Here is a 23,515-nt window from a genome sequence, read left to right as displayed (position 1 = left end):
AGATTAGTATCCTAAAATCAAGGAACCCCTTCTCAGAAATATTGATTGGTTTCTTAGTGCCTCAGGGTAAACCGTGCTATCTTTCCTTAAGATTTAGGGTGTTTACCTACTGTAATGGCTAAGATCAGGTTCAGCAAGTGGTAGACAATCCAAAATAAAAGTGGCTCAAACAAAACAGATGTAAAAGTTCAAAGAGATCCAGGGCAGGTTTGAAACTCCATAGTATCAAAGACTCTTGCTCCTTCTATCTGATTTCCTTTATATGTGGCCTACATTCCCAAGTTTATTTCATGGTCCAAAATGGCTTTCCAACTTTGTCTTTATTCCAGTCAGTGAGAAGAAGAAATGGAAAAGAAAAGGGCTTGTCTCTCTTAAGGAAATTTCCAGATCTTTTTTGTGCCTACCATTGCTGCTTACACCCTTTGGTCAAAACTTATTTCCATGGCCAAAGGTACTTATATTCTGATGGCCAAGTGCCCCACTAAAAATTTGAAGTTCCAGTACTGAGGAAGATGGGAAAATAGACACAGGGTTATAACCAGGAATCACGGCCACATTTACCTTCAAACTGCTCCTTCCTTACGTTAACCTGCCATTCTAGTCAATCTCTCCCCTTGTCCATTTAAACATAAATTCTTCAAAACACTTCAGCCCATGGTTTTTTCTGTCCTTCAAGCTAGAGGAACTGTCGATTTGGCAGCCAATCAGGTACTTATTTTGTAACAGCCTTAGAAATGTGGTCTTAACGATTGGAGCATTGTTTAAATTTTCTTCCTTGTCTAATCCTCTCAGCTAGATGGAGGGAAGAACCTGAGCCTTATATATCCCATCTCCCAACTGCTATTGCTTGGCCTGTTGCCTGGCACATCGTACAATTTAATGGTTGTGTTCTAGTTTATCTAACAGGCTGACAGCACCAAACTGGAATATATCACATCTATTCATTTATTAGGGAGGGATTATATATCATATGTTAAGATGTATGGTATTGTATTCCATTTCAGTTGCATATATAAAGACAAAGAAGACAATACAATAATAAAAATGTGTTAAATGTCAATAACAATCTTCTTGAAATTATGTTAAAAACGTATGATAGGGACATTATTATGCAAGTGAATTTACAATTTAGCTGGAGGGATAAGCTATTAAATACCAATATAGGTGAAATATTATTTGGGAAAACAATATCAACACATAGACTCTCTCTCTCTACCCAGCAAATCCTAAAGATCAATAATAGACAATGAAAGGATAATATGAGAAGAAAAGACCCTCAATTTTTTAATTTTAAAATTAACAGCAAATTTCCAAAAATTTTGAGGACTGTTAACATACAGAAAAAATAACTTAGTGCGTATTAAAAGAGATATTGGGTCCCATGATTTTTGAATTGTTTTCCCTGAAATGGCAATGGATCAGGTAGAGTAGATTCAGCTGATCCTCTTTATTTATGCCCTGTATTTGTGAGTGAAATTAAGTGTGTGAAATCTGTGGTCATGGGAAGCGTATAACTGGGAAATTTGGAATTTAAATCCATGGTCTTTGTTTCATCAACACTGAGTTAAACACATAGGCGTCTCTTAACATAATCACACTTACGTGAAGAATTCAGGGAGAACTATGGCCTTTGTGCCACAAATATTAGTACATCATATTAGAATATATGGAGTATATTCCTCACACTTCATGAAATGCCTTCACAATTCTATGAGGTTGGCTTATCTAGTGCTGTGAATCCCTCTATAAAAAATGAAGAAACTGTGGCTTAGAGTTCAACCTACTCAGGGCCATATAGCTAGCATGGCTATATGGCTGGGCATATGGTTGCCCAGAATCATTCCCAGTTCTTTCACTCTAGCTCAATATTTTGTATTATACTGCAGTGGGACTCAGTTATTGACAACTGTGTGAGTCCTTGAGGGCACTTTCTTTCCCGGATGCCCTAGGTGGATGCCAAGATTCTAATGTGGATTATCTAACCAAAAGAATTCTGCCATTATCTATCTAGGCCAGCGGTCCCCAACCTTTTTGGCACCAGGGACCAGGTTCTGGGAAGACAATTTTTCCACAGACCGGGGGGTGGGGGGGTAGTTTGGGGATGATTCAAGCGCATTACATTTACTGTGCACTTTCTTTCTGTTATTATTACATTCAAATATATAGTGAAATAATTATACAACTCTACATAATGTTGACAGGAGACGGAGCTCAGGCGGTAATGCGAGCGATGGGGAGCGGCTATAAATACAGATGAAGCTTTGCTCGCTCCCCCGCTGCTCACCTCCTGCTGTGCGGCCCAGTTCCTAACAGGCCAGGGACCACTACCAGTGGTAGGCTGATATCCTTTGAAATAACTGGGAAGTCTGTTTGCATTTGCTTAAAAACAGGTGTTCAAAGTAAGATGTACTTGAGAAATTTGAGATTCCCCAGTGTGAGACCATCTCTCAAATTCTCAACATAAAAAGTCAAGAATAGAAGTTAACATTCATACTAGTGTTTGAGAGGGGATAATAATTGATCATAGAAAGTGTGGCTGAGTTAGGAAAAGACTATTAAGGAGAAAGTCAATAACAGTGGAGCCATCTACCTCATATTAGTTTCCTATGACAAGAGAGCACTTACTAAGTAGCTGACTGGGTATGGCATTGAACAAAAAGAATTATATAGCTCTGGCTATATATATACATGTATTACATGTATTAGTATAAACCCAAGTTGAGGAGACAGAAACCAAGAATATTAACACATTTTTACCATGCTGTTTCCAGGGCAGCAAAGCGAGTAGGAAATCTTCACAAAACTGCTGTGAAAAGTGTTGAAACTGATATTCTCCCATTCTCCAAAGGATGTGGAGAACTATTGAAAGTATTAAACCAATTTTGGATTTTAGTTTGGATGTTGGATGAGTTGGTTGCATATACTTCGGGTAGGTTTCAGGCTTGCTGCTTTCACGTCAAAGGACGACAATGCACTAGACAGGGAAAAAGACTTAGGAATCGAAGATACTTTATTTCATCCCTCCCCAACATCCAGTGTAGAAGATACCATAGTTATCGTCGAGGGCTTGCTGTGTGATAAACACATTAGCACGTATATCACATACCTTCTCCTTTAATCTTTCAACAACCATCTGAAAATAGGTGTTATCATACCCTTTTCATAGAAGAGGAAATTGAAGCTCCAAAAAGTAACTAAGATGACACACTGAGAAGGAAGCAGAGCAGAATTCTTGTCTACCTGCTCCTGAGCTCATTCTCTTAACCACTATTCAGTGAGGCAACAGTGAATTCCTTTAGCTGGGCCTCATAGCAAAGAGTACATATATAGTCTCCAAACTGGAAAAGGTATTAATGTCGGTTTGTGAGTTATGTGTCAGGAAGCCTCAGTGGAGCTCAGGTTAAATATTACATCAGGTTTCATAGCTTTTAAGGTCATTATATCAATTCAGTGGGAGAGCTGATTAACTCTTGCTATTGATTAATTACATCCTAAGAAATCTCAGTTGCAAGGGGAAGAAAATAATAAGCCTTCGTGTCAAATTGTTGGGAATCTTGGAACTTAACTCCTAGAAATAGAGAGGTCCTCTAATTTGATAAAATCTTTCAAATTGAAACCCCAACTACAGTATTTAAAAGTATGTATTTCAAAATTTCTTGACGTCAGAAATACTGAAATATGTTAAAAATGTAATACACTATTAAACACTATAAATATTAAAGATTTAGATCACTGCTTTCTTCAAGCAGCTGGACATGTATACAGGTGTTATTAATCTATTAGTTGGAAGACTAAGTAGCTGGCATTAGGATCGTACTGTGTGTGTACAGTACTATATTTTAAGCCCACCATTTGCAATTGATTACACGGACCATCTGTAACTGTCTGTGAATCATGTTGGGAGTTACCCCACTGACATTTACCGAACATTTGTCATGTAGCAAACTGTTTAGCATACAAGTTGACACATAATAGCTTTGAGGTTTCACTAAATCAACTTTAGACACCAGGCTATAGGTACAACCCATTGACATGTAATTTCCACAAAAACACGGCTTAAGATTTAAGAAAAGATTACCGCCTCACCCCAGGCCCTCTATGGGTAGACCAAGACGTCTTTTGTGACCAACGAGGTGACTCTGCTTCACTGATTTTCCTGTGAAACTATCCCGTTGGGGTGGGGTAGGAGAGGTAGGGGAGTCAAAAGGCGTGAGGAAAGGAGAGTAGCGACATTCAGCTGAAAATGAAGTGGCAACAGTGGGTCGTGATCAGTCGGTGGCTCGGGACTCGCCTAGGGGGAAGGAACGCGGCATCACTATCAAGGCTGTGGTTCGCGATGAACTCGGGGCTCCTCTCACTGGACGCGTTCGCGCTACCTGTCAGACCGGAGGATCCGAAGGGATGCAGAGGGGACCGGGGAGGAGGGACCGGAAGAATGATGAGGACTGGCGGGTCTCCGCCTGCGAGGTGCTCTTGCGGGGTGGGCAGGGCGGGAAGGAGCGCGCGCTAGACCCCGCGGAGACTTCACGTAGTCTCTGGAACCAGGCTAGGAGACGAAGGCGGAGCGGGCGACGGGGGTTGGGGGGGTGGAGGGGGGCGGTGCTCGGTACTGCGTGCCCCTCCCCTAAGCCTCTCAGCCCCGCCTCCCAGACACGTGACCACAGCCGGCGGGTCCCCTTGCTCCCGCAGCGTAGCTCGCTCTGTTTCTTCCCTCCCGCCGCCGTGCCCTTCTTCTCCCCAGTTCCCATCCCTCCGCCCTCCCCCACCACCTTCTCCACGCCCCAATAGCGACTCGAGCTGCGAAGCGCCCGCCCCTCCGCCCTTTTCTTCGCTTGCTCATTGGCTGAGGCTTCAAGGACGCGTCCCGAGGGCGGGTAGCAGCCATTGGTGGGATGAGCAATCCGAGTTCCCGGATGAGGGAACATTCTGCAGTATAAAGGGCGCGGGGAAGGCGGGAGACAGCGCAGTTTGAATCGCGGTGCGACGAAGGAGTAGGCGGCAGGTTCTCGCTGGGTGTTTGACTAGTCCTCTCTCTGCCTTGCTTGTTTGAGCTTCAGCAGAATTTGAAATGGTAAACTTGGTGGAGGCGCTCGAAGACTCCGCGGGTTTTTGCCGGCGGGAGAAAAACCCGTTACAAACGGAGATGGGGTTGAAGCGGCAGCGGCTGGGAACGCGCGGAGACAGGATTTGGAAGAGCGGGGGGAGGTGTTTTGTCGGCGGCGAGCGGAGCAGCCTCCGATCTCGCGGCGGGCGGCGACGGTTGGGTGGCGCGCGCAGCGCCGCTGGGGGCCAGCGGGCGGCGAGCGGGTGGACGGCGGCGCGCGGCCGCGGCGGGCGCGCAGCGCGGGTCGGGCGGGCGGGGTCGCCCTTGCGGCGCGCGACGGGCCGAAGACCCCGGCTGGGAACGGGGCCGCGCTCGCGCCCGGGCCGCGCCGCGGTGGGGGAGGGGCGCGCCGCCCTGGTAATCCTATATTCTGCGTTCCTTCTTCGCTCGCGGGCGTGTGCGCGCCGCAGGCTGGCGGTAAGGCTGGGAAGGACTCCGGAAAGGCCAAGACAAAGGCGGTTTCCCGCTCGCAGAGAGCCGGTTTGCAGGTCAGTGGTGGTTCGTGCAGTCTGGGAATCGTGGCGTTTTTCTTTCCTTTTCCTCTCTTGTTTATCACCACTCTAGATGAGCGTTTCGTCTTTGCGTGGGTGATGGTGTCGCGACTTGGTTTACCGATACAATAAATATCAGGGAGGGGGGCGATCACGTGTGTGGGTGCTGGGGCGCGTTGCTGCACCAGCGTCCGTTCCCCTTGCTTTGGCGCGCGTATAATTTTACCATCTTTGGCTCGTCTATCTTTGTGCATTTATGTTTGTGTATTCTAAAAATAAAGTTCCCGGTGGGCCGTATTCATCGACACCTGAAATCTAGGACGACCAGCCATGGACGTGTGGGCGCGACTGCCGCTGTGTACAGCGCAGCCATCCTGGAGTACCTCACCGCAGAGGTAAATGGGTGTACGCCTATCATCTGGGAAAGATTGGGGGGGTGGGTGGGGGGAGGCGGCGGGAGGGAAGGAGGAAAGTGATGCAAGAAAACTCCCAGGCTCTAAACGCGTCGAGAAGCTTCTGACAACGCTAGAGGGGGCTGGTGTTCACGATGGGATCCTACTGGGCTTGAGTTTGCGGCTTTAGGAAATAAAATTGCGTGACCCCTTTATAGCTTTTGCGTATTTTGCCATTCAGGTAGTGGGGGAGATGACACTTGGTAGATAAACGTTCATGAGGCTTTGATTCTTGTCAGGATCTTGAAGATAAGGAAAGCGGGAAGGAGATTGATTACATTCTGTCTTCTAGGTACTTGAATTGGCAGGAAATGCATCAAAAGACTTGAAGGTAAAACGTATTACCCCTCGTCACTTGCAACTTGCTATTCGTGGAGATGAAGAATTGGACTCTCTCATCAAGGCTACAATTGCTGGTGGTGGTATGTAAATACTAAAATTTTAATTTCTTTAGAGAAAAGAATTCTTTGCTTTAATTCCCACTAGTAATTTTCAGTCTAGAAGAGGACACAGTATAGTTTCAGTGATTTGTAGTATGGTTGCATCATGAAATTTGATATCTGTATGTATTTCTGAATTTTTACTCTGCACACTTTGGTCTCACATTTAAAGACGTCTTCCAAGTTGAACATTAAACTATCTTGGTTTTAAAGTACTATGTTATTTTATCCTTCTTCCAGGTGTCATTCCACACATCCACAAATCTCTGATTGGGAAGAAAGGACAACAGAAGACTGTCTAAAGGATGCCTGGATTCCTTATTATCTCAGGACTCTTAAGTACTCTAACAGCTGTCCAGTGTTGGTGATTCCAGTGGACTGTATCTCTGTGAAAAACACAATTTTGCCTTTTTGTAATTCTATCTGAGCAAGTTGGAAGTTTAATTAGCTTTCCAACCAACCAAATTTCTGCATTCGAGTCTTAACCATATTTAAGTGTTACTGTGGCTTCAAAGAAGCTATTGATTCTGAAATAGTGGGTTTTGATTGAGTTGACTGTTTTTAAAAAACTGTTTGGATTTTAATTGTGATGCAGAAGTTATAGTAACAAACATTTGGTTTTGTACAGACATTATTTCCACTCTGGTGGATAAGCTCAATAAAGGTCATATCCCAAACTAGTTGTGTATAAAATCTGCTTGATTATAATAGGAACAGCTTTGTTTTGAATAGGTATCTTATCAAGCAATAACCTAAGCACATTTCTTTCCTTGAAATTAAACTGTTAATTCTGTAGATCAGCAGAGTCAGAAGGCACAAGTATAATATTTTTTGACTACTATGTAATGAACTATTAAAGGTTTTAAAACTTCAGCAGGAGCTGGAACATGGGACAAGTTGCTGTTTTCTAGGTTAAGTTTGACCATCTCCGTTTGTTAGCTGTGTTTGCTGTTTGTGACAGCAGCACTACGCCAGAGCACTGTGGTGGAGTTTGGTGGGAGAGGTGGGGAGCAGGTAGGGAAGTCCTGTATGTAGCTACCTCCACGGAAGGAACTTCCAGTTTAGACTGAGAATAGTGTTTCCTGTGTGCTGCAGGCTGTTTTGAAGCCTACTTGAATTAAATTGTTCAATGCACGGTAACATCTTTGGGGGACGTGCTATTCCCATTTTACAGAGGGGAATCAGGATTTCTATGAAAGTCCTGAGTTCATATTTGCTGGCATGGCTAACAATATCTCTACTGAGCATTTTGTAGTACGGATCATTTCGACACTTGGTTTCTGGCCAGTTCTTAATTTTTGAAATTTGGAAGAGGGCATTACCAAGCAAAAGGTGGGCCCTTTCCCTTCACCGAGGAGACCAACATGACATGGTACAGCATTTCCCAAGGGGTGATGTTAAAATGGGAGAAGGGAAAAAACCCAACAAGTTTACTTATGTGATGGTAATACGCTCCCAAAGAGCTGATTTCCGCCCTGTTTCGGTCATGAAGCCTTATTAGGGTTGTGGTTTTCACCAGAATAAGTGCAAGCTACGAATTATGTAAGTGTTTGCTTTGTACCTCTTGGATGTACTAAGTTTAATGGCATCTGGGTCGGAAAAATGGTGTATCGCTGAAATACGGCAATGAAACAGGAGTGAGGGTCAAACGAAGCTCTCCTGGGCTTCCTGAACACCTGTGCCGGAAGCGCGGTCCTCACCTGACGGAATCCTCCCGAGGCTGGGGGGCCAGAGGCGGGGCCTTCGATCCCTGGGAATCTTCCTGAAAACTGACGTCCCCACCCCGACCCGTCGCCCGGCCGCTATAGGAAGGCGGGCTGCCGCCCGAGCGGGCCGCCCCGGGAGGTCAGGGGGCACGGCACTGCCGCTGCGGGCGGTCGGGTCCCCGCCTCGGCGGAACCCCCCGGCGGGCAGCCGGCCCGGTATCGCCCGCACCCCCGCCCCCCAAGTCGGTCGGCCCCGAGCCGGGCCGCGCCAGGCAGGGACCGCCGAGTCGGCTCGGGCGGTCGGGCCCGGGAGGTCCGTCGGGGGCCGGGAGGGATGCGGCTCGAGCCGTAGCCGCCCGCGGGGGGCGGGGAGGCCGCCGAGAGGAGGCGGAGCCGCGAGCCCGCCAGCGCGCCGGGGCCCCGCCGCCGCGGTCGCCTGCGCTCCGCCGCGGTCGCCTGCGCTCCTCCCCGCTCGCCTCCGCACGCCCCCCCATCCCCGGCCGGCTTCGCCTCCTCAGCGACGGCGGCTTCCGCCTCTCGTCGCTGCGCTCCCGCAGGAAACGGAAGAAGGCGCAAGCCATGGAGGGGAACCGGGATGAGGCGGAGAAATGTGTCGAGATCGCCCGGGAGGCCCTGAACGCCGGCAACCGCGAGAAGGCCCAGCGCTTCCTGCAGAAGGCCGAGAAGCTCTACCCACTGCCCTCGGCCCGCGGTGAGGCCCTCGGTCCCCTTCTTCCCCGGCCGGTCCCCGGGCCGCCGCGCAGCCCGCCCCCGCCCCACCATCGCCCCTCTGGGAGCCGCGGGGCCCCCGGGCCTCACGACCCCGCCCGCCTGGCCCCCCGGACGCTCCTCCCCGACACACCCCCGCCCCGGCCCTGACCGACCCAGCCAGGCCCGCTGTGGACCGCCCGAGACTCCCTCCGCGCCAGCTTGCCTGCGAGATGCCGGCTCTCAGCCGGCAGGCGAGAGTTGCCGGTTCCCCGGTCGGTTTTCGTAAATGTCCAGCTGTCATTCTTCCAGGAGATTTCGTCTGGTGCTGTCTTACCAGAGTGAGGCTTTATATCTGGGTGTGTGGGTGTGTGGCCCCTTCCCTCCTCATCTTCACCCCCAAATAAGGTCTAGGCCCCTAATGAAGTGAGAGGAACGGGGAACTCTTGGTGGTGCATGTACAGGTCCCTGGTTCCACCGCCTCTGGGCTAGGAAACACTGTTGCCAAAGCAGACGTTTTCGAACACCTGAGATGACATTGCTTTTCCGAGAGACAGTTCTTTAGAAGAGAGGAGCACAAGAATGATAGAGTCAGGAATGATTTGCTAAGTAGTATCCGATTCGATAGCACCATAATTATCGGCAAATGAGGCACATGTTTAGGAATAGAGTACTGGACTTCCTTTAGTCGAAGTCCTGTTCTTGTCCTGCTTTCTAGGCTGTAAAGTAATTATAGCCAGCATGTATTGAGCGCTTACAAAGTGTCTAGTGTTTTACATGAATTGTTTCATTTACTTCCCAGAACAATCCTAGGATTCATTTGACCAGGTTTACTCATATGGAAGCAGACTTTTTGATGAATGAATGAATGAAAATAACTTACCCAAGGTCAGACAGTAATTAGTAGCAAAGTCAGAATAATACTACTTGAGCTGTCTAGCTCCAAAAGGCCCTTCACCACTACACTCCATTGTCTGGCCGATAGGATACTGTTTCACTTGAGGTTCAAGATATTTCCAGGTTAAGAAGAAAATTATCAGTAAGTAAGAATGTGGGGCGACCTGTTTCATTTTGTTGTTGTTTTCTTAATTTTCTTCTACATTGTTGAAGCCCTTGCATTCTGTACTTTTCTCTATCCTTTTCATTACACTGCTGTTAAGTACTGTACCAGGGAGGACAGGAGAGGGAAATGAAAGAAAAGTTAGTGATTTTTTTTTTTTTTTAATGTGGCAAAAACACAACAAAATTTACCAACTTAACCATTTTTAAGTGTATAGTTCAGTCGTGTTAACCATTTTCACACTGTGGTACAACAGATCTCCAAAATTTTGTCTTAGAAAACTAAAACTCTATGCCAATTAAACAATTCCCCATTTCCCTACCCACCCAGCCCCTGGCAACCACCACTGTAATTTCATTTAAAAATTTGGCTACTTTAGATAACTTATATAAGTGGAATTATATAGTACTTGCCTTTTTTGACTGGCTTATTTAACTTAGCATAGTGTCCATGAAGTTCATCCATGTTGTAGCATAAATATAACAGGAGTTCCTTTTTGAAGGCTGCATAATATTCCATTGCATATATATACACCACATTTTCGGTATCCATTCATCATCTATGAATAGATTGTAGTTTCCATATCTTAGCTACTGTGAATAATGCTGCTATGAACATGGGTGTGCAAATACCTCTTTGTGATCCTGCTTTCACTTCTTTTGGATATATACCCAGAAATGGGATTGCTGGATCATATTGGTAATTCTGTTTTCACTTTTTTTGAGGAACTGCCATACTGTTTTCCATAGCAGTTAACGCCATTTTACATTCCTACCAACAGTGCACAAGAGTTCCAGTTTCTCCACATTCTCACTAACACTTGTTATTTTCTGTTTGTTTGCATTTTGGTTTTTGATAGTAGCCATCCTGGCAAGTGTGTGGTGATATCTCATTGTGGTTTTGATTTGCATTTCTCTAACAATTAGTGATGTTGAGCATCTTTTTATTTGCTTGTTGGCCATTTTTATATCATTTTTTGAGAAATATCTATTCAAGTCCTTTGCCCATTTTTAAATTAGGTTATTTTTTTGTTGTCGAGTTGTAGGAGTTCTTTATATATTTTAGATATTAACTCCTTATCAGATATGTGATTTGCAGATTTTTTTCTCCCATTTTGTAGGTTGTCTTTCATTCTGTTGTTTCCTTTGATGTACAGGAGTTTTTTAAGTTTGATATAGGGCCATTTGTCTATTTTTGCTTTTATTGCCTGTGCTTTTGGTTTCATATCCAAGAAATCATTGCCCAGAGTTAAAATTTTTTGAAGTTCTCTACTGTATGAACACATGATTTCATTTAGTCATTGTCTAGTCTTAGAGGGACAGTTTTAACATTGAGCGTGTAACCACTCGAGACAGAATACCCTTGCTTTTGAAACCTTGCCCCAAACTAGCTTGTAACCTTAATCTTGGGCAAGTTAGATAACCTTTCCAGCTTTTAGCACTTTTGTCTGCAAAATGGGACAATAAGGTACCGATTTCATAGGGCTATTATGAGAATTAAATGAGTTAATACATGGAAGGCATTTAACAGCACTCAGTTATTTTGGTATCATTTCCATTTAACAAGTGTGAGGCTTTGAGAATTTTTAAACTTGTAGTCTGTAATTCTATCATACAAGCAACTTGAATCAATCTGCTAATACTAAAGATACTGTAAGATATCAAAGCACAACACGTTGCTCTTAAAGACATGAACATAGGGAAAATTAAGAAAATAACAGTGAAAGGTAATAGTACAATGTATTGTAAGGCAATATGTGATTACCAAATAAAGTGGTTGATTACAGTTGTGGTGTAGTCTGAAGGCCTTATTCAGGTGCAGACTTTGCCTCTGACAGCTTTATAACCAGGGATGAGTTGCTTAACGTTGCCAAGCCTTGTTTAGTTATGAGTAAAAGGAAGATTTCATCAAGGGCCCATGTGAACATTAGCTGAGATAAGTCACGTGCAAATACTTAACGTGTATTTTACATAGAATGTTCTCAGAAGATGTTTATTGGAATAATTTAAGAATTCAGGGGAGGGAAAGATCTAGAACATTTGTATAAGTTCCTGATAAAATATTTAGTGTAGAAGGGAATTAAAGCTATTGTTTAAAATGGAATTTAAAATTTTTATACCTGAATTTCACCTATTCTAGACTACCCTCAAATCCTTATAACTCAGAGTTTGGATGAATGTGTTTTCATGCTAAGATAGGCAAAATAAAACATTGCATTTTGATTTCTCTTTATTTTTATATAGTGAACGAGAAGATGTGAGACTAAGTTCTAGCTAAATTCCAGAATTTTTGTCCTCTTTACATTTTATTCTTGCCAGATGAGAAGTCTGATTGATAAACCACTTTAAAAAACTGGCAAGAGTTTCCCTTGAGGAAAAGCATCTTCAAATGAATCTAGGACATTGTTGCTTTCTAAGTATTTAGTTGAGAATATTATTTTACAGTTTATTTATTGCAGTGGACTTCTAAGCAAATTGAATTCTACAGCTTTCAAATATTTTCATACTGTGAGTTTGGTTTATGTTTGAAAGGATTGATATATGTGTATGTCTACTACATAGGACATATAAATATTCTGGAAAAGTAATGTCAGCATGCAAAAGTAAATTGCATTTTAGTTTCTTGAACTGTATATTTATTGGATTATTGATATGTTTTGGATTTTTACAGAGATACAATCTCACTGTTTTAATTCTTTACATTGGTACTTTAATACTTTAGTGTTTCATACTAATTGGCCGGCAGTTTGAAGTATAGATTTTTTTTTCAAAGAAAAGCATTTTAATTGTTTTCAAGAATTTCGTAGTAATTTGAACCAAATGGCAGCCTCCAGCTTCAAAAAAGGCCATCCTGTGTCTACTTTATTGAATGGATAACTCACGTATAATTTGCAGCATCTATCTGCACAATAGCAATTAAAATAGTCCTCTTTTTTTTTTTTTAAGATTTATTTATTGATTGATTGATTACTATGTTGGGTCTTCGTTTCTGTGCTAGGGCTTCCTGTAGTTGCAGCAAGCGGGGGCTACTCTTCATCGCGGTGCGCGGGCCTCTCACTATTGTGGCCTCTTTTGTTGCGGAGCACAGGCTCCAGACGCGCAGGCTCAGTAGTTGTGGCTCACGGGCCCAGTTGCTCCGCGGCATGTGGGATCGTCCCAGACCAGGGCTCGAACCCGTGTCCCCTGCATTAGCAGGCAGATTCCCAACCACTGTGCCACCAGGGAAGCCCGATAGTCCTCTTTTTATTTTTCCCCTCAGATGAGACATATGTGTGTAGATTTTTCTTCTTTTTTTTTTGCTGCATTATTTTTAAATTTAAATCTGATAAAAAATTCAAAGTTCTGTCCCCCTTTGTCGCACTTAAATTGGTAAAATAAAGCTTTTAAACTGTCATTTCACATCTGGAGTATTATCCAGCCTATTCCTTTCAAGACAATTCCGTTTTCTTCTGTTTCTGACTTAATCAAAATTTAGTGACAAGTGTAAATTATACATTCAGAACAGTTATTTTGATAGCACCAAGTGTTACAAAATGATCTCCAAATTTCAGCTAATAACCAAACTATTTCAGACGTTATAGTTGAAGAAAGAATACTGAATTTGGTTTGAACCTTAATTTAATGGTTTTGTGCCCCTACATCCATAACTGTCCTTCTGATCCTTGATTTCCTCATCTATAAAATGGGGATATATTTATTCAACAAATATTTACTGAATCCATACTTCTTCGTGGCAGGCACTGTTCTAGGAACTAGGGAGTCAGTGAACAGTAAGACAGAGTTCTTATCCTCTGGGAGCTTACATTCTAGAAGAATGAAATAGAAAGTATCTGCTGGACACAAAAATGGCTTAATTCCTGTCATTCCCCTTTCCTTTCCTGGATCGCAGTTTTATCTGTAGTCTTCACAGGATTATTATAAGGTTATTTTATTAAGAGCTATAAGAATTTCATGTATTACTATTGAATACTATGGCAAAAGTATTTGGATAGTGCCTTGGAATTAACAATATAGTATTCGTCTCTTTTCTGTCATTTTTTAGTTACCTATTTAAGCATAAAATAATTACCTTAAGTTAGGATTAATCTCCGTTTGGAGATTACTCATTCCCTTCTTAGTTAACATGTAGTTCTCCTTGCCTTGCATTTATTCCTTGTATTATTTATGTATATAGTTGTTCCTTTCCTACATTAAAAATTCCTCTGCTGTCAGGAACTATTTTAATGTTAATCATCTTTTCTACTCTTAGGGTGTCTAACAGTGTTTTGCATATACTTGTGGCATCTGTAAAGCCTAGATTTTCTGAAATAATACTTGTTTATATAATTTTATTCCCTTATCAATGAAGACAATTTGTTAAATAAATAAATGAAAAAGTTATAGCTGTAAGCCTTTTCATAGTAATATATTCACAAATGAAGTTTTTCCATAATCGGACAAGTGTGCAAAAATGTATGTATAAGGATTGTCACTGTAGCAAGAATTTGGAAAGAGTCCATCAGTGGGAATTGATTAAATAAATTGCATTGCATTCATATACTATGCACCTATTAAAAACGATGATGTGCCTCAGTAATTTTCCATCCACTGACCCACCTCACCCTGCTTATTGGCTACAAATTCCCAGCTGCCTTAATGAATTCAGAGTTCAGCCTGCTCTCTCTCCCCTATTGCAATAGTTCTGAATAAGGTCTTAAAAAATAAAGATGATGTGGACCTAGATTTATTGCTATAAAATGATATATACATTGAATTATGAATTTAATAAAGGTAGGCTACAGTCATATGTAGATTATTCTCATTTTGTTTCAGAATATATAAAAAGCTAGACAGCTAGCCAACTAGAGTAACTAGAGTTAAATATACCAAAATGGTTGAGTGATTTTTTTTCTTGTTTTTCTTGGGATTTATAAGTGATCTTCACTTTGTTATGTCTTTTTTAATGAGCTGAACAACATTACTTTTATAATCACACAAAAGCTATTTCCAGTTTGCGAGGAAGAAGGAAAAAAATCCTTTTTTCAAACCATGTGTTCTTATTTTAGGTTTTGTTAGTGATGGACATTATTTATAACAGGTGTGCAGCAGAACCTTATGAAATAAAAACAGATCTTGGTTTTTCACTTTTGGATTATCCACATAACCATTTTTAATACTATATTTACTTTTCCACTGGTCCTTAATATGGGGTATACTTAAAGTAAGTACAAATTACATTAAAACCACAAGCAAAGCTGTTTGTCTGGAAAGTGAACACATAAAATAAGGTTGCATAGTTTTAAAACCAAAAGTAAATGTAATCTGGTTTATAAGTACTGTATCTGCCCAACTAATGTTTGTAATACTGCACATTATTGTAGTAACTGAGATCTCATATGATAGCTAAGACATTTAATAAATCAGAAAAGGCCAATGTGTTCTAAATTCTGGCAGTATTTGAACTGAATCACATTACCTTCTCAGGCATTGGTTCCAGTGATTGTTAATCCAGAAAACCTTGCTGATTCCATTTTAAGATGATAAAACTGGATAGTGAGACCCAGAGGTAATGGAACTTGTCCAAATTTTCACTCTTCTGGAGCCAAAGAGTGCTTGGCGTGAGTGCATGTATACACACGGCCATTGTTAAGCACAGCTCCTACGCATGAAATTGTAGAAAGATTTTCAGTATCATAATAACTTGAAAATTTAAAGCAACTGTATGATCCTGCTTTAGCAATATCTAGCATCTAGCTGTTAACATGGAAGATGTCCATGAGAGAATGTGTTTGTGCTAAGAGTGAAAGGGAATGTACAGATAACTTCTAATTAGCATGCATAGGGACTTTGTGGCCACGTGCAAATATAAGCACATATAACCACTTTCACATCTGGCTTTAACAATTTTTAAAAAATACTTTTTTCTTTTATTGGATGAAACACTTCTATAAAGAGACACTTTCCCCTCATCTGTCTTAGGGTTACACAGTGGTGCAGTTCATATAGGAAAGGCAGGATATGATAAGTGCTTGACTGCTTTTATCAGTTTTCCAGAAAAGGAGTTGGCTCCCCTTTTCCAAAAGCAGATAATATTATTTTTTAGATTTGGCCAGTGAGAACCCCTTTAGGTTAGCTCCTGAGTCCTATAGACACATTCCCAATAGTTTTTAATAGTTTCCTTTCTCTGGTATAACAGAAAGTTTCAGGTTCCTCTTATATATCCCCTATACTAGACCTGGAATCAACCATATCTCCAATAAGCCGTGGTTTCTTTTAGTGGAAAATGGTGTTTCAGTATCACAATCTGGTACTAAGGATGCTGTGGCTAATAGATTGTTCATTGTTTCTGAGCCTTTTCAGTGTACAGACTAGGGAATTTTTTTTTTTTTAAGCTAAAACAGCTTAATAAGTTTATGCTAGTAAGTCCAATTCAAGTTAAGCACTTTGGGGTGTTTAAACTTTTCTCACTTCTATTTCTATTTTTTTCCTTCCACAGTAGTAATCCTGGTTTTCAAGTCCATGGCAAATGATAGACTATGTCATGATTATTTATTTGCTTTATGCCACATCATATACATAATAGTTTCAGTGTAATATTACCAATATTACCTCACTGATAAAAATTACTGAAAACAGTTATATTTTCTTTTCATATACTCTATTTTCCCTCCATATTTTAGCTTTTTTAAAATTCTGAAATACTTTCAAACTTATAGAAAAGTCTTAAAAATAGTGTAGACTTCCCTATGTACATTTCACTCAGGCTTCCTATTTGATAAAATTTTACTGCATTTGCTTTATCGTGCCTTCCCTCTCTCTCCCTGCTATCTCTCCCCCACCCACACACATACACAATTTGTTCTTATTATATTTTTTCCTGAACCAATTAAGAGTAAGTTGTAGACATGATGTCCTGTTACCCCTAAATAATTCAGTGTATGTTTTTTAAGACAAGGACACTCTTACATAACAACAGTATAACCATCAGATTCATGAAATTAATGCATGTACCTCATTCAAATTCTGCCGGTTCTCCCAGTTATGTTTTTGATAGCAAAAAGGACATATGTTGCATTTATTTGGCATATTTTGTTCTCTAGATATCATTTTTCTTTTTTTTAATTTTTATTTTATATTGGAGTATAGTTGACTAACAATTGCTTGTTTAATCAAACAATTAACAATGTTATGTTAGTTTCAGGTGTAGAGCAAAGTGATTTAGTTATACATATACGTGTATCTATTCTTTTCTCGAATTCTTTTCCCATGTAGGTCATTACAGAGTATTGAGCAGAGTTCCCTGTGCTCTACAGTAGGTCCTTGTTGGTTATCTGTTCTAAATATAGCAGTGTGTACATGTCAGTCCCAAACTCTCAATCCATCCCTCCCTAACCCCTGCCCCCCGTAACCAAACCATAAGTTCATTCTCTGTGAGTTTGTTTCTGTTTTGTAAATAAGCTCATTTGTATCATCTTTTTTAGATTATGCATGTAAGCGATAGCACATGATATTTGTCTTTCTCTGTCTGACTTCACTTAGTATGATAATCTCCAGGTCCATCCATGTTGCTGCAAATGACATTACTTCATTCTTTTTTAATGGCTGAGTAATAGTCCATTGTATATATGTACCACATCTTCTTTATCCATTCATCTATCGATGTACATTTAGGTTGCTTCCTTGTCTTGGCTATTGTAAACAGTGCTGCAATGAACATTGGGGTGCATGTATCCTTTTGAACCATGTTTTTCTCTGGATATATGCCTAAGAGTGGGAGTGGGATTGCTGGATCATACGATAGCTCTATTATTAGTTTCTTGAGGAACCTCCATACTGTTCTCCATAGCAGCTGTACCAATTTACATCCCCTCTATTTTCTTTCTTGATCTTGGCATTTTTCATGAGTGCAGACCAGATATTTTATAGAATTTCCCTCAATTTGGGTTTGGCTGACATTTCCTCATATGAATCTTTGGCAGGCATACCATGTTCTTAGTGTAACTTATCAGGAGACATGTTATGTCAATTTGGTCCTTACTGGTGAAGTTAACTTTGATCACTTGGTGAAGTTGGTGATTACCAGGTTTCTCCACTCTAAACTTACTTTTTTTCCCCCCTCTTGTAATTAATAAATATTTTGTGGGAAAATACTTTGAAACTGTAAATGTCCTGTTCCACAGCAGACTTTGACCAACTCCTTTTAGCATCCATTGATGATTCTTTCCAGAATAAATTTCTGATGGTTGCCACATGTTGGTTTTTTATTCCATTATTTCTTCTTCAGTTTATTAGTTGGCACTCAACTTTATTCATTAGTATGGATTCATGGATTCCTATTTAATCCATTATTATCGTTATTCATTTTGATGCTCAGATTGCCTCAGATTTAGTCAGTAGGAGCCCCTTCAAGCTGGCTGCTATGTCTTTTTGACACGTCCTCATCATTCTTTGAACTTCCTTTCTGGCACAAAAAAGTTTTCAGGCTTACTTTTTACTTTCTCTGCCCTGGGAATCAGTTCTCTCCCCAGGAGTCCTGATTCTTTTTAGTGGATAATGGTACTTAGAAACTAAGATATAGACACTTGATAAGCTCATTGCTACAGGTGTGTCATTGCCTCTAGGTCCTCTTGGTAGAGCTAAGAAATATATGTATGGGGACTTCCTGGTGGCGCAGTGGTTAAGAATCCGCCTGCCAATGCAGGGGACACGGGTTTGATCCCTGGTCTGGGAAGATCCCACATGCCGTGGAGCAACTAAGCCCATGCGCCAAAACTACTGAGCCTGCACTCTAGAGCCTGTGAGCCACAACTACTGAGCCCACGCGCCTAGAACCTGTGCTCCGCAACAAGAGAAGCCACTGCAATGACAAGCCTGCGCACCACAACAAAGAGTAGCCCCCTCTCGCCACAACTAGAGAAAGCCGGCGTGCAGCAACGAAGACCCAATGCTGCCAAAAATAATAATAATAATAAATAAATAAATCTTAAAAAAAAGAGAAATATATGTATGTATGAATGCATGTATGTGTATGTATGAATGCATGTATGTGTGTGTATGTTGCATGTATGTATGTGTATGTATATCTGTGTGTTATATATGTTTGTGGGTATACACATGCCTGTAGTAATTTAATCTATATTAATTTTGCAATCTGTGCAAAGATTCACACACCTCCGTTTGAAGTCCACAGGGTTCATTCTAACCTTCTGCATTTTCATATTTGTAATTCCATTTTCTCTGTTTTTTAAAAATTTTATTTTATTTATTTATTTTTGGCTGTGTTGGGTCTTCGCTCCTGCATGTGGGCCCTCTCCAGCTGCGGCGAGCGAGGGCCACTGCTCACTGTGGCGTGCGGGCTTCTCATTGCAGTGGCCTCTCCTGCTGCAGAGCATGGGCTACAGGCACACAGGCTTCAGCAGTTGTGGTGCACGGGCTCCGTAGTTGCGGCTCGCAGGCTCCAGAGTGCAGGCTCAGTAGTTGTGGCACGTGGGCCTAGCAGCTCCGCGGCATGTGGGATCCTTGTGGACCAGGGCTCAAACCCACGTCCCCTGCATAGGCTGGCGGACTCCCAACCACTGTGCCACTAGGGAAGCCCCCTGTAATTCCATTTTCTGACAGTAAGAAATGTGGCTCCCGTTATTATCAATTTACTTATTTGTTCATTTTTCCCCCTGTATGTAATGAGTTGCATTTTTGATCCCATTGGTGCAGGCCTGTCAAGCTCAGCCATGCTTTTGGCTATGAGTGCTTCCTTGGTCCCAATAAGTTTCTTTGGTCCAGGCTTCAGCTGCCAAATGAAAATGAAAGGAAGAGAAGACAAATAATCTGATTTTTTACAAGTAAAAGGAAAGACAGAGGAAGCCTACCATTTAAAAAATATTTGAACCTATCTACAGTGTCAGAGCATATTATTATTACATACTATGTGCTCTCTTTTAATTGTTGTTCAGTTTTAACTCAATAGGTCACTGTACATTTAATGTTCACCATCAGTCCTTATGTCATTGTATGTCTAATTTTGGATTCCTAAAGCCTGTTCTCTAGTAGATTTCTAGGAAGGCCTTGTGGGAACTATGCTCCCTAAGTTCTGGAATGTTGAAAACAGTTCAGCTGTGGGTCTTAATGCTTGAAGTTAGTGAGGGATACTTGGCTCAAATTTTCTTTCTGTGGGTATCTAAATATATATTTCTATTGTTTTATGCAAGTACTACTGATGAGCAAAGTCTGATGACAATCTTATTTTCTTTATAAGAGAATAAGCCATTTGATCTTTTTGACTAGTTGCCCAATTAATTTTACTAGAGTATATCTTGATGTTGGTTTTTCTGGGTCAGTATTCTTAGGTACATGATTTGCCCTTTCATTATGTGGTTTCAGATGTTTTTATTTTTATATCAGAAAAGTTTTCTCCAATTGTTTTTATATTGGTTTAATTTCCTTTATTTTTCTTCTTCAGGACTCATTATATGTATGTTGGATCTTCTTTAACTATCTTCGATATTTGCCATTTTCTTTCTAATTTTTTGCCTTTTTCATTTGTTTTAATTAAAAAATTGTCCTTTTTATGTTCTCTTTCATTTACACAGCAGTTCTGTTGTGTTTAGTAACTCTTTGTTTCTTCTAGTTTAATTCTTCTTTTTTGAATTGATTTTTCCTTTTCTTTTTTATTGTCTCCTGAGTTTTATCACCTAAGCCATGGGTAGATAATTTTAGGGGTTTTAATTCTAATTTATGTTGTTCTTTTGTATTGTGAATAATTTTTAAAAGTCTTTTCAGCTTGTTTTGAAATAGTAGGTTATAGTGTTTACCTATTTTGTTGGCAAGTCTTTGTGGTGTGCTTTCATTGTGTTCAGAGATTTAGCCTGTTCTTTTTTTTTTTTTAATGTAACTTTGTATCAGATTTCACGTCTATCATTTTCTTTTACTCATTTTTATGTGAAGTTAGTTAGCCTTTCTAAATACACAGAGATCTTCTCCAGTTTCTGTGTAATGTTTGAAAGTATGTCACCTTGCTATATAAGATCTCCTCACTCCTTTCTCCTTCCCCACTTTATCTGGACTTTCGCTTTTCTTTTTTTTCTATTGCCTCTCGTCTCTTCAGTTTGGATCCTGTTCCCAGAAGTTTCTCCTTGGTGTGGCTTTGTTCTGGAGGAGAGCTTTGACTGATTAGTTTTGAGAATTGTAGTGACTGGATGCCCTTAAGAGTTTATTGTGAACCCTTTCAATCACATGCTATTGTAGTGAGCAAAACCCATTCCTTTTTATTCACTTTTCTCATTTTCGCCTGCTCTGCTTCATAGAGAGTCCCTGTTGGCTATTTTGCAGTTATTCTGTTCTGTGGACTGGTAAAACGCCCTGTTACTGTCCTCTGCTTTTTCCTGCACAGATGATACTACCCACATAGATCTTGTAACTATTGGTGGCTTGTCCCCACCTTGTATTTTGGGATTTTGTACATGAGGTTTTGATTTTGCTGTCTAATTGCTCTAATTTATAAGATTTAAAATGTAAGCTGCTGTCTTCCCAGAATTTCCACAAAATTTTTCGTATTAAAAAGTTGTGAACCACTACCCACTAGACCGTACTGGCTTCTGCTCTCAAGGTTAATGTGATTGCATTAAATGTGAACGAAACTATAGTTAAAAATTAACTATATGTTATTCTTATATTGTTAATAACTACTAGATTGGTGTCTAATTAAGAGCCTTTCTGTACCATCTACAGCTAGATTGTTATAAAAACTGAATATCTTATGTCTTTGGTGACCTCTTGAATGCATTAGCTAGGAAAAAGATATGGAAGAAATTTCTCATATGTAAAATATTAAAAATAATTATCGGGAGTTCCCTGGTGGTCTAGTGGTTAGGATTCAGCAGTTTCACTGCTGTGGCCCAGGTTTAGTCCCTTGTCAGGGAACTGAGATCCCACAAGCCATGTGGCAATGACACTGCTGGATTTTTAAAAATATATGTGTAACAGCTTTACTGAGATGTAACTCGCATACCTTACAATTCATTCAATTAAAGTATACCATTCAGTGGGTTCACAGAGTTGTGCAACCATTACAGCAATTAGTTTTAGAACATTTTCTTCATCACAGAAAGAAACCTTGTACTCACTAGCAATGACTCCTCATTTCTCCCCAATTCTGTCCTTCCCTCCCCAGTAACCCTTGGCAAGAACTGATCTTTCTGTCTCTGTAGATTTGCCTATTCTATACATTTCATATAAATGGAATCATACAATATGTGGTCTTTTGTGACTGGCTTTTTTCACTTAGCATGTTTTCAAGGTTGATCCATGTTGTAGCATATATCAATACTTCATTTTTTAAATTGTCAAATAATATTCCATTATATGGACATATCACATTTTATTTATCCATTTATCAGTTGATGGCCATTTCAGTTGTTTCAACTTTTTTCTATTATGAGCAATACTCTTATGAACATTTGTGAACCAGTTTTTGTATACATGTATGTTTTCATTTCTCTTGGGTATACACCCAGGGATAGGATTGTTGGGTCAAATAGTAACTATATGTTTAATCTTTTAAAGAACTACCAGATGATTTTTCAAAGTGGACATATCATTTTACATTACCACCAGCAATGTATAAGGGTTCCCGTTGTTCAATATCCTTGCCAACACCTGTGATTGTCCATCTTGTTGATGATAATCATCCTAGTGGATGTAAAGTGGTATCTCATCGTAGCTTTAATTTTCATTTGCCTAGTGGCTATTGTTGCGCAACTTTTCACGTACTTATTAATCACTTGTATATTTTGGAGAAGGTCTATTCAGATCCTTTACCCATTTTTAATTGAGTTTTTGGTCCTTTTATTATTGAATTGTAAGAATCCTTTATATATTCTAGATATATGTCTCTTTCAGATATATGATTTTGTAAATATTTTTTCATATTCTGTGGATTGTCTTTTTACTTTATTGATGATATTCTTTGAGGGGCAGAAGTTTTCAATTTTGATAAGGTCCAGTTTCTCTGTATTTTCTTTTGCCACTTTACATAATTTGTCAAATCTAAGAATTTTGGACTAAATCAAAGTCACAAAGATTTACTCCTATAGTTTCTTCTAAGAGTTTTATAGTTTTAGCTCTTACATATAGGTGTGTGATCTATTTTGAGCGAATTTTTGTGTATGGTGTGAAGAAGGGGTCCAGATTCATTGTTTTTCATATAGCTGTCCAGTTGTGCCAGCACCATTTGATGACCCACAAAGTCTGATATGTAGTATGTTCATTTTTCTTCAATTCTGTTTTCTTGTTTCTATTATGATTGTTTCTTTGATACATGAGTTTTTCTAGACTCTTCTCCTTTCCAACCCATTTGTGATCTAGTTACATTTTTATAATTGATTTCTCACTTAAATGCATTTTGCTCAGAGATTGTAGTATATTGTAATACTAATTCTTTGAGATTTGAAGAGGATAATATTATGGTCTAGTTATAATGTAGTCAATTTTCATTCCTTGTGTGCCTGTAAAGAATGAATATTCACATTTGTTGGATATAATTACTTTATGTTTCTTAGATCAAACTTGATAAATTAGAAGT

At 40.4% G+C, this 23,515-nt stretch overlaps 2 protein-coding genes across 8 annotated transcripts in view; both read left to right on the top strand.

The window, feature by feature from the left end:
• The first annotated feature begins 4,912 nt into the window (after positions 1-4,912).
• Positions 4,913-7,167, top strand: H2AZ1 (H2A.Z variant histone 1). Of its 2 annotated transcripts, XM_082391024.1 has the most exons (5): positions 4,913-5,071; positions 5,515-5,592; positions 5,877-5,990; positions 6,340-6,469; positions 6,728-7,167. In XM_082391024.1, the coding sequence occupies exons 1-5, from the start codon at positions 5,069-5,071 to the stop codon at positions 6,787-6,789; spliced, it is 387 nt and encodes a 128-aa protein (XP_082247150.1). In that variant the 5' UTR covers positions 4,913-5,068; the 3' UTR covers positions 6,790-7,167. The 2 variants fall into 2 exon arrangements, with proteins under 2 accessions (XP_082247150.1, XP_082247151.1); XM_082391025.1 differs by lacking the exon at positions 5,515-5,592 and having other exon boundaries at positions 4,915-5,071.
• Positions 7,168-7,522: 355 nt separating this feature from the next.
• DNAJB14 (DnaJ heat shock protein family (Hsp40) member B14) overlaps positions 7,523-23,515 on the top strand; it is a 49,162-nt gene continuing 33,169 nt past the window's right edge. For 2 of the 6 annotated variants that reach the window (XM_082391004.1, XM_082391005.1), the window contains exons 1-2: positions 8,775-8,905; positions 9,704-9,940. Coding sequence is in view for 3 of the 6 variants with exons in the window: in XM_082391003.1 (XP_082247129.1) it covers positions 8,773-8,905 (133 nt within the window). In the remaining 3 variants the exon portion in view is untranslated. Of the gene's footprint in view, positions 8,906-8,991; positions 9,243-9,703; positions 9,941-23,515 lie in introns of those variants that run through there. The other 4 variants (XM_082391008.1, XM_082391003.1, XM_082391006.1 and 1 more) reach the window with 4 other exon arrangements.

The sequence above is a fragment of the Balaenoptera borealis genome (assembly GCF_965194805.1).
Source record: "Balaenoptera borealis genome assembly, chromosome: 4".
NCBI classification, from domain to species: Eukaryota; Metazoa; Chordata; class Mammalia; order Artiodactyla; family Balaenopteridae; genus Balaenoptera; species Balaenoptera borealis.
This window is presented reverse-complemented; position numbering and strand designations above follow the sequence as displayed.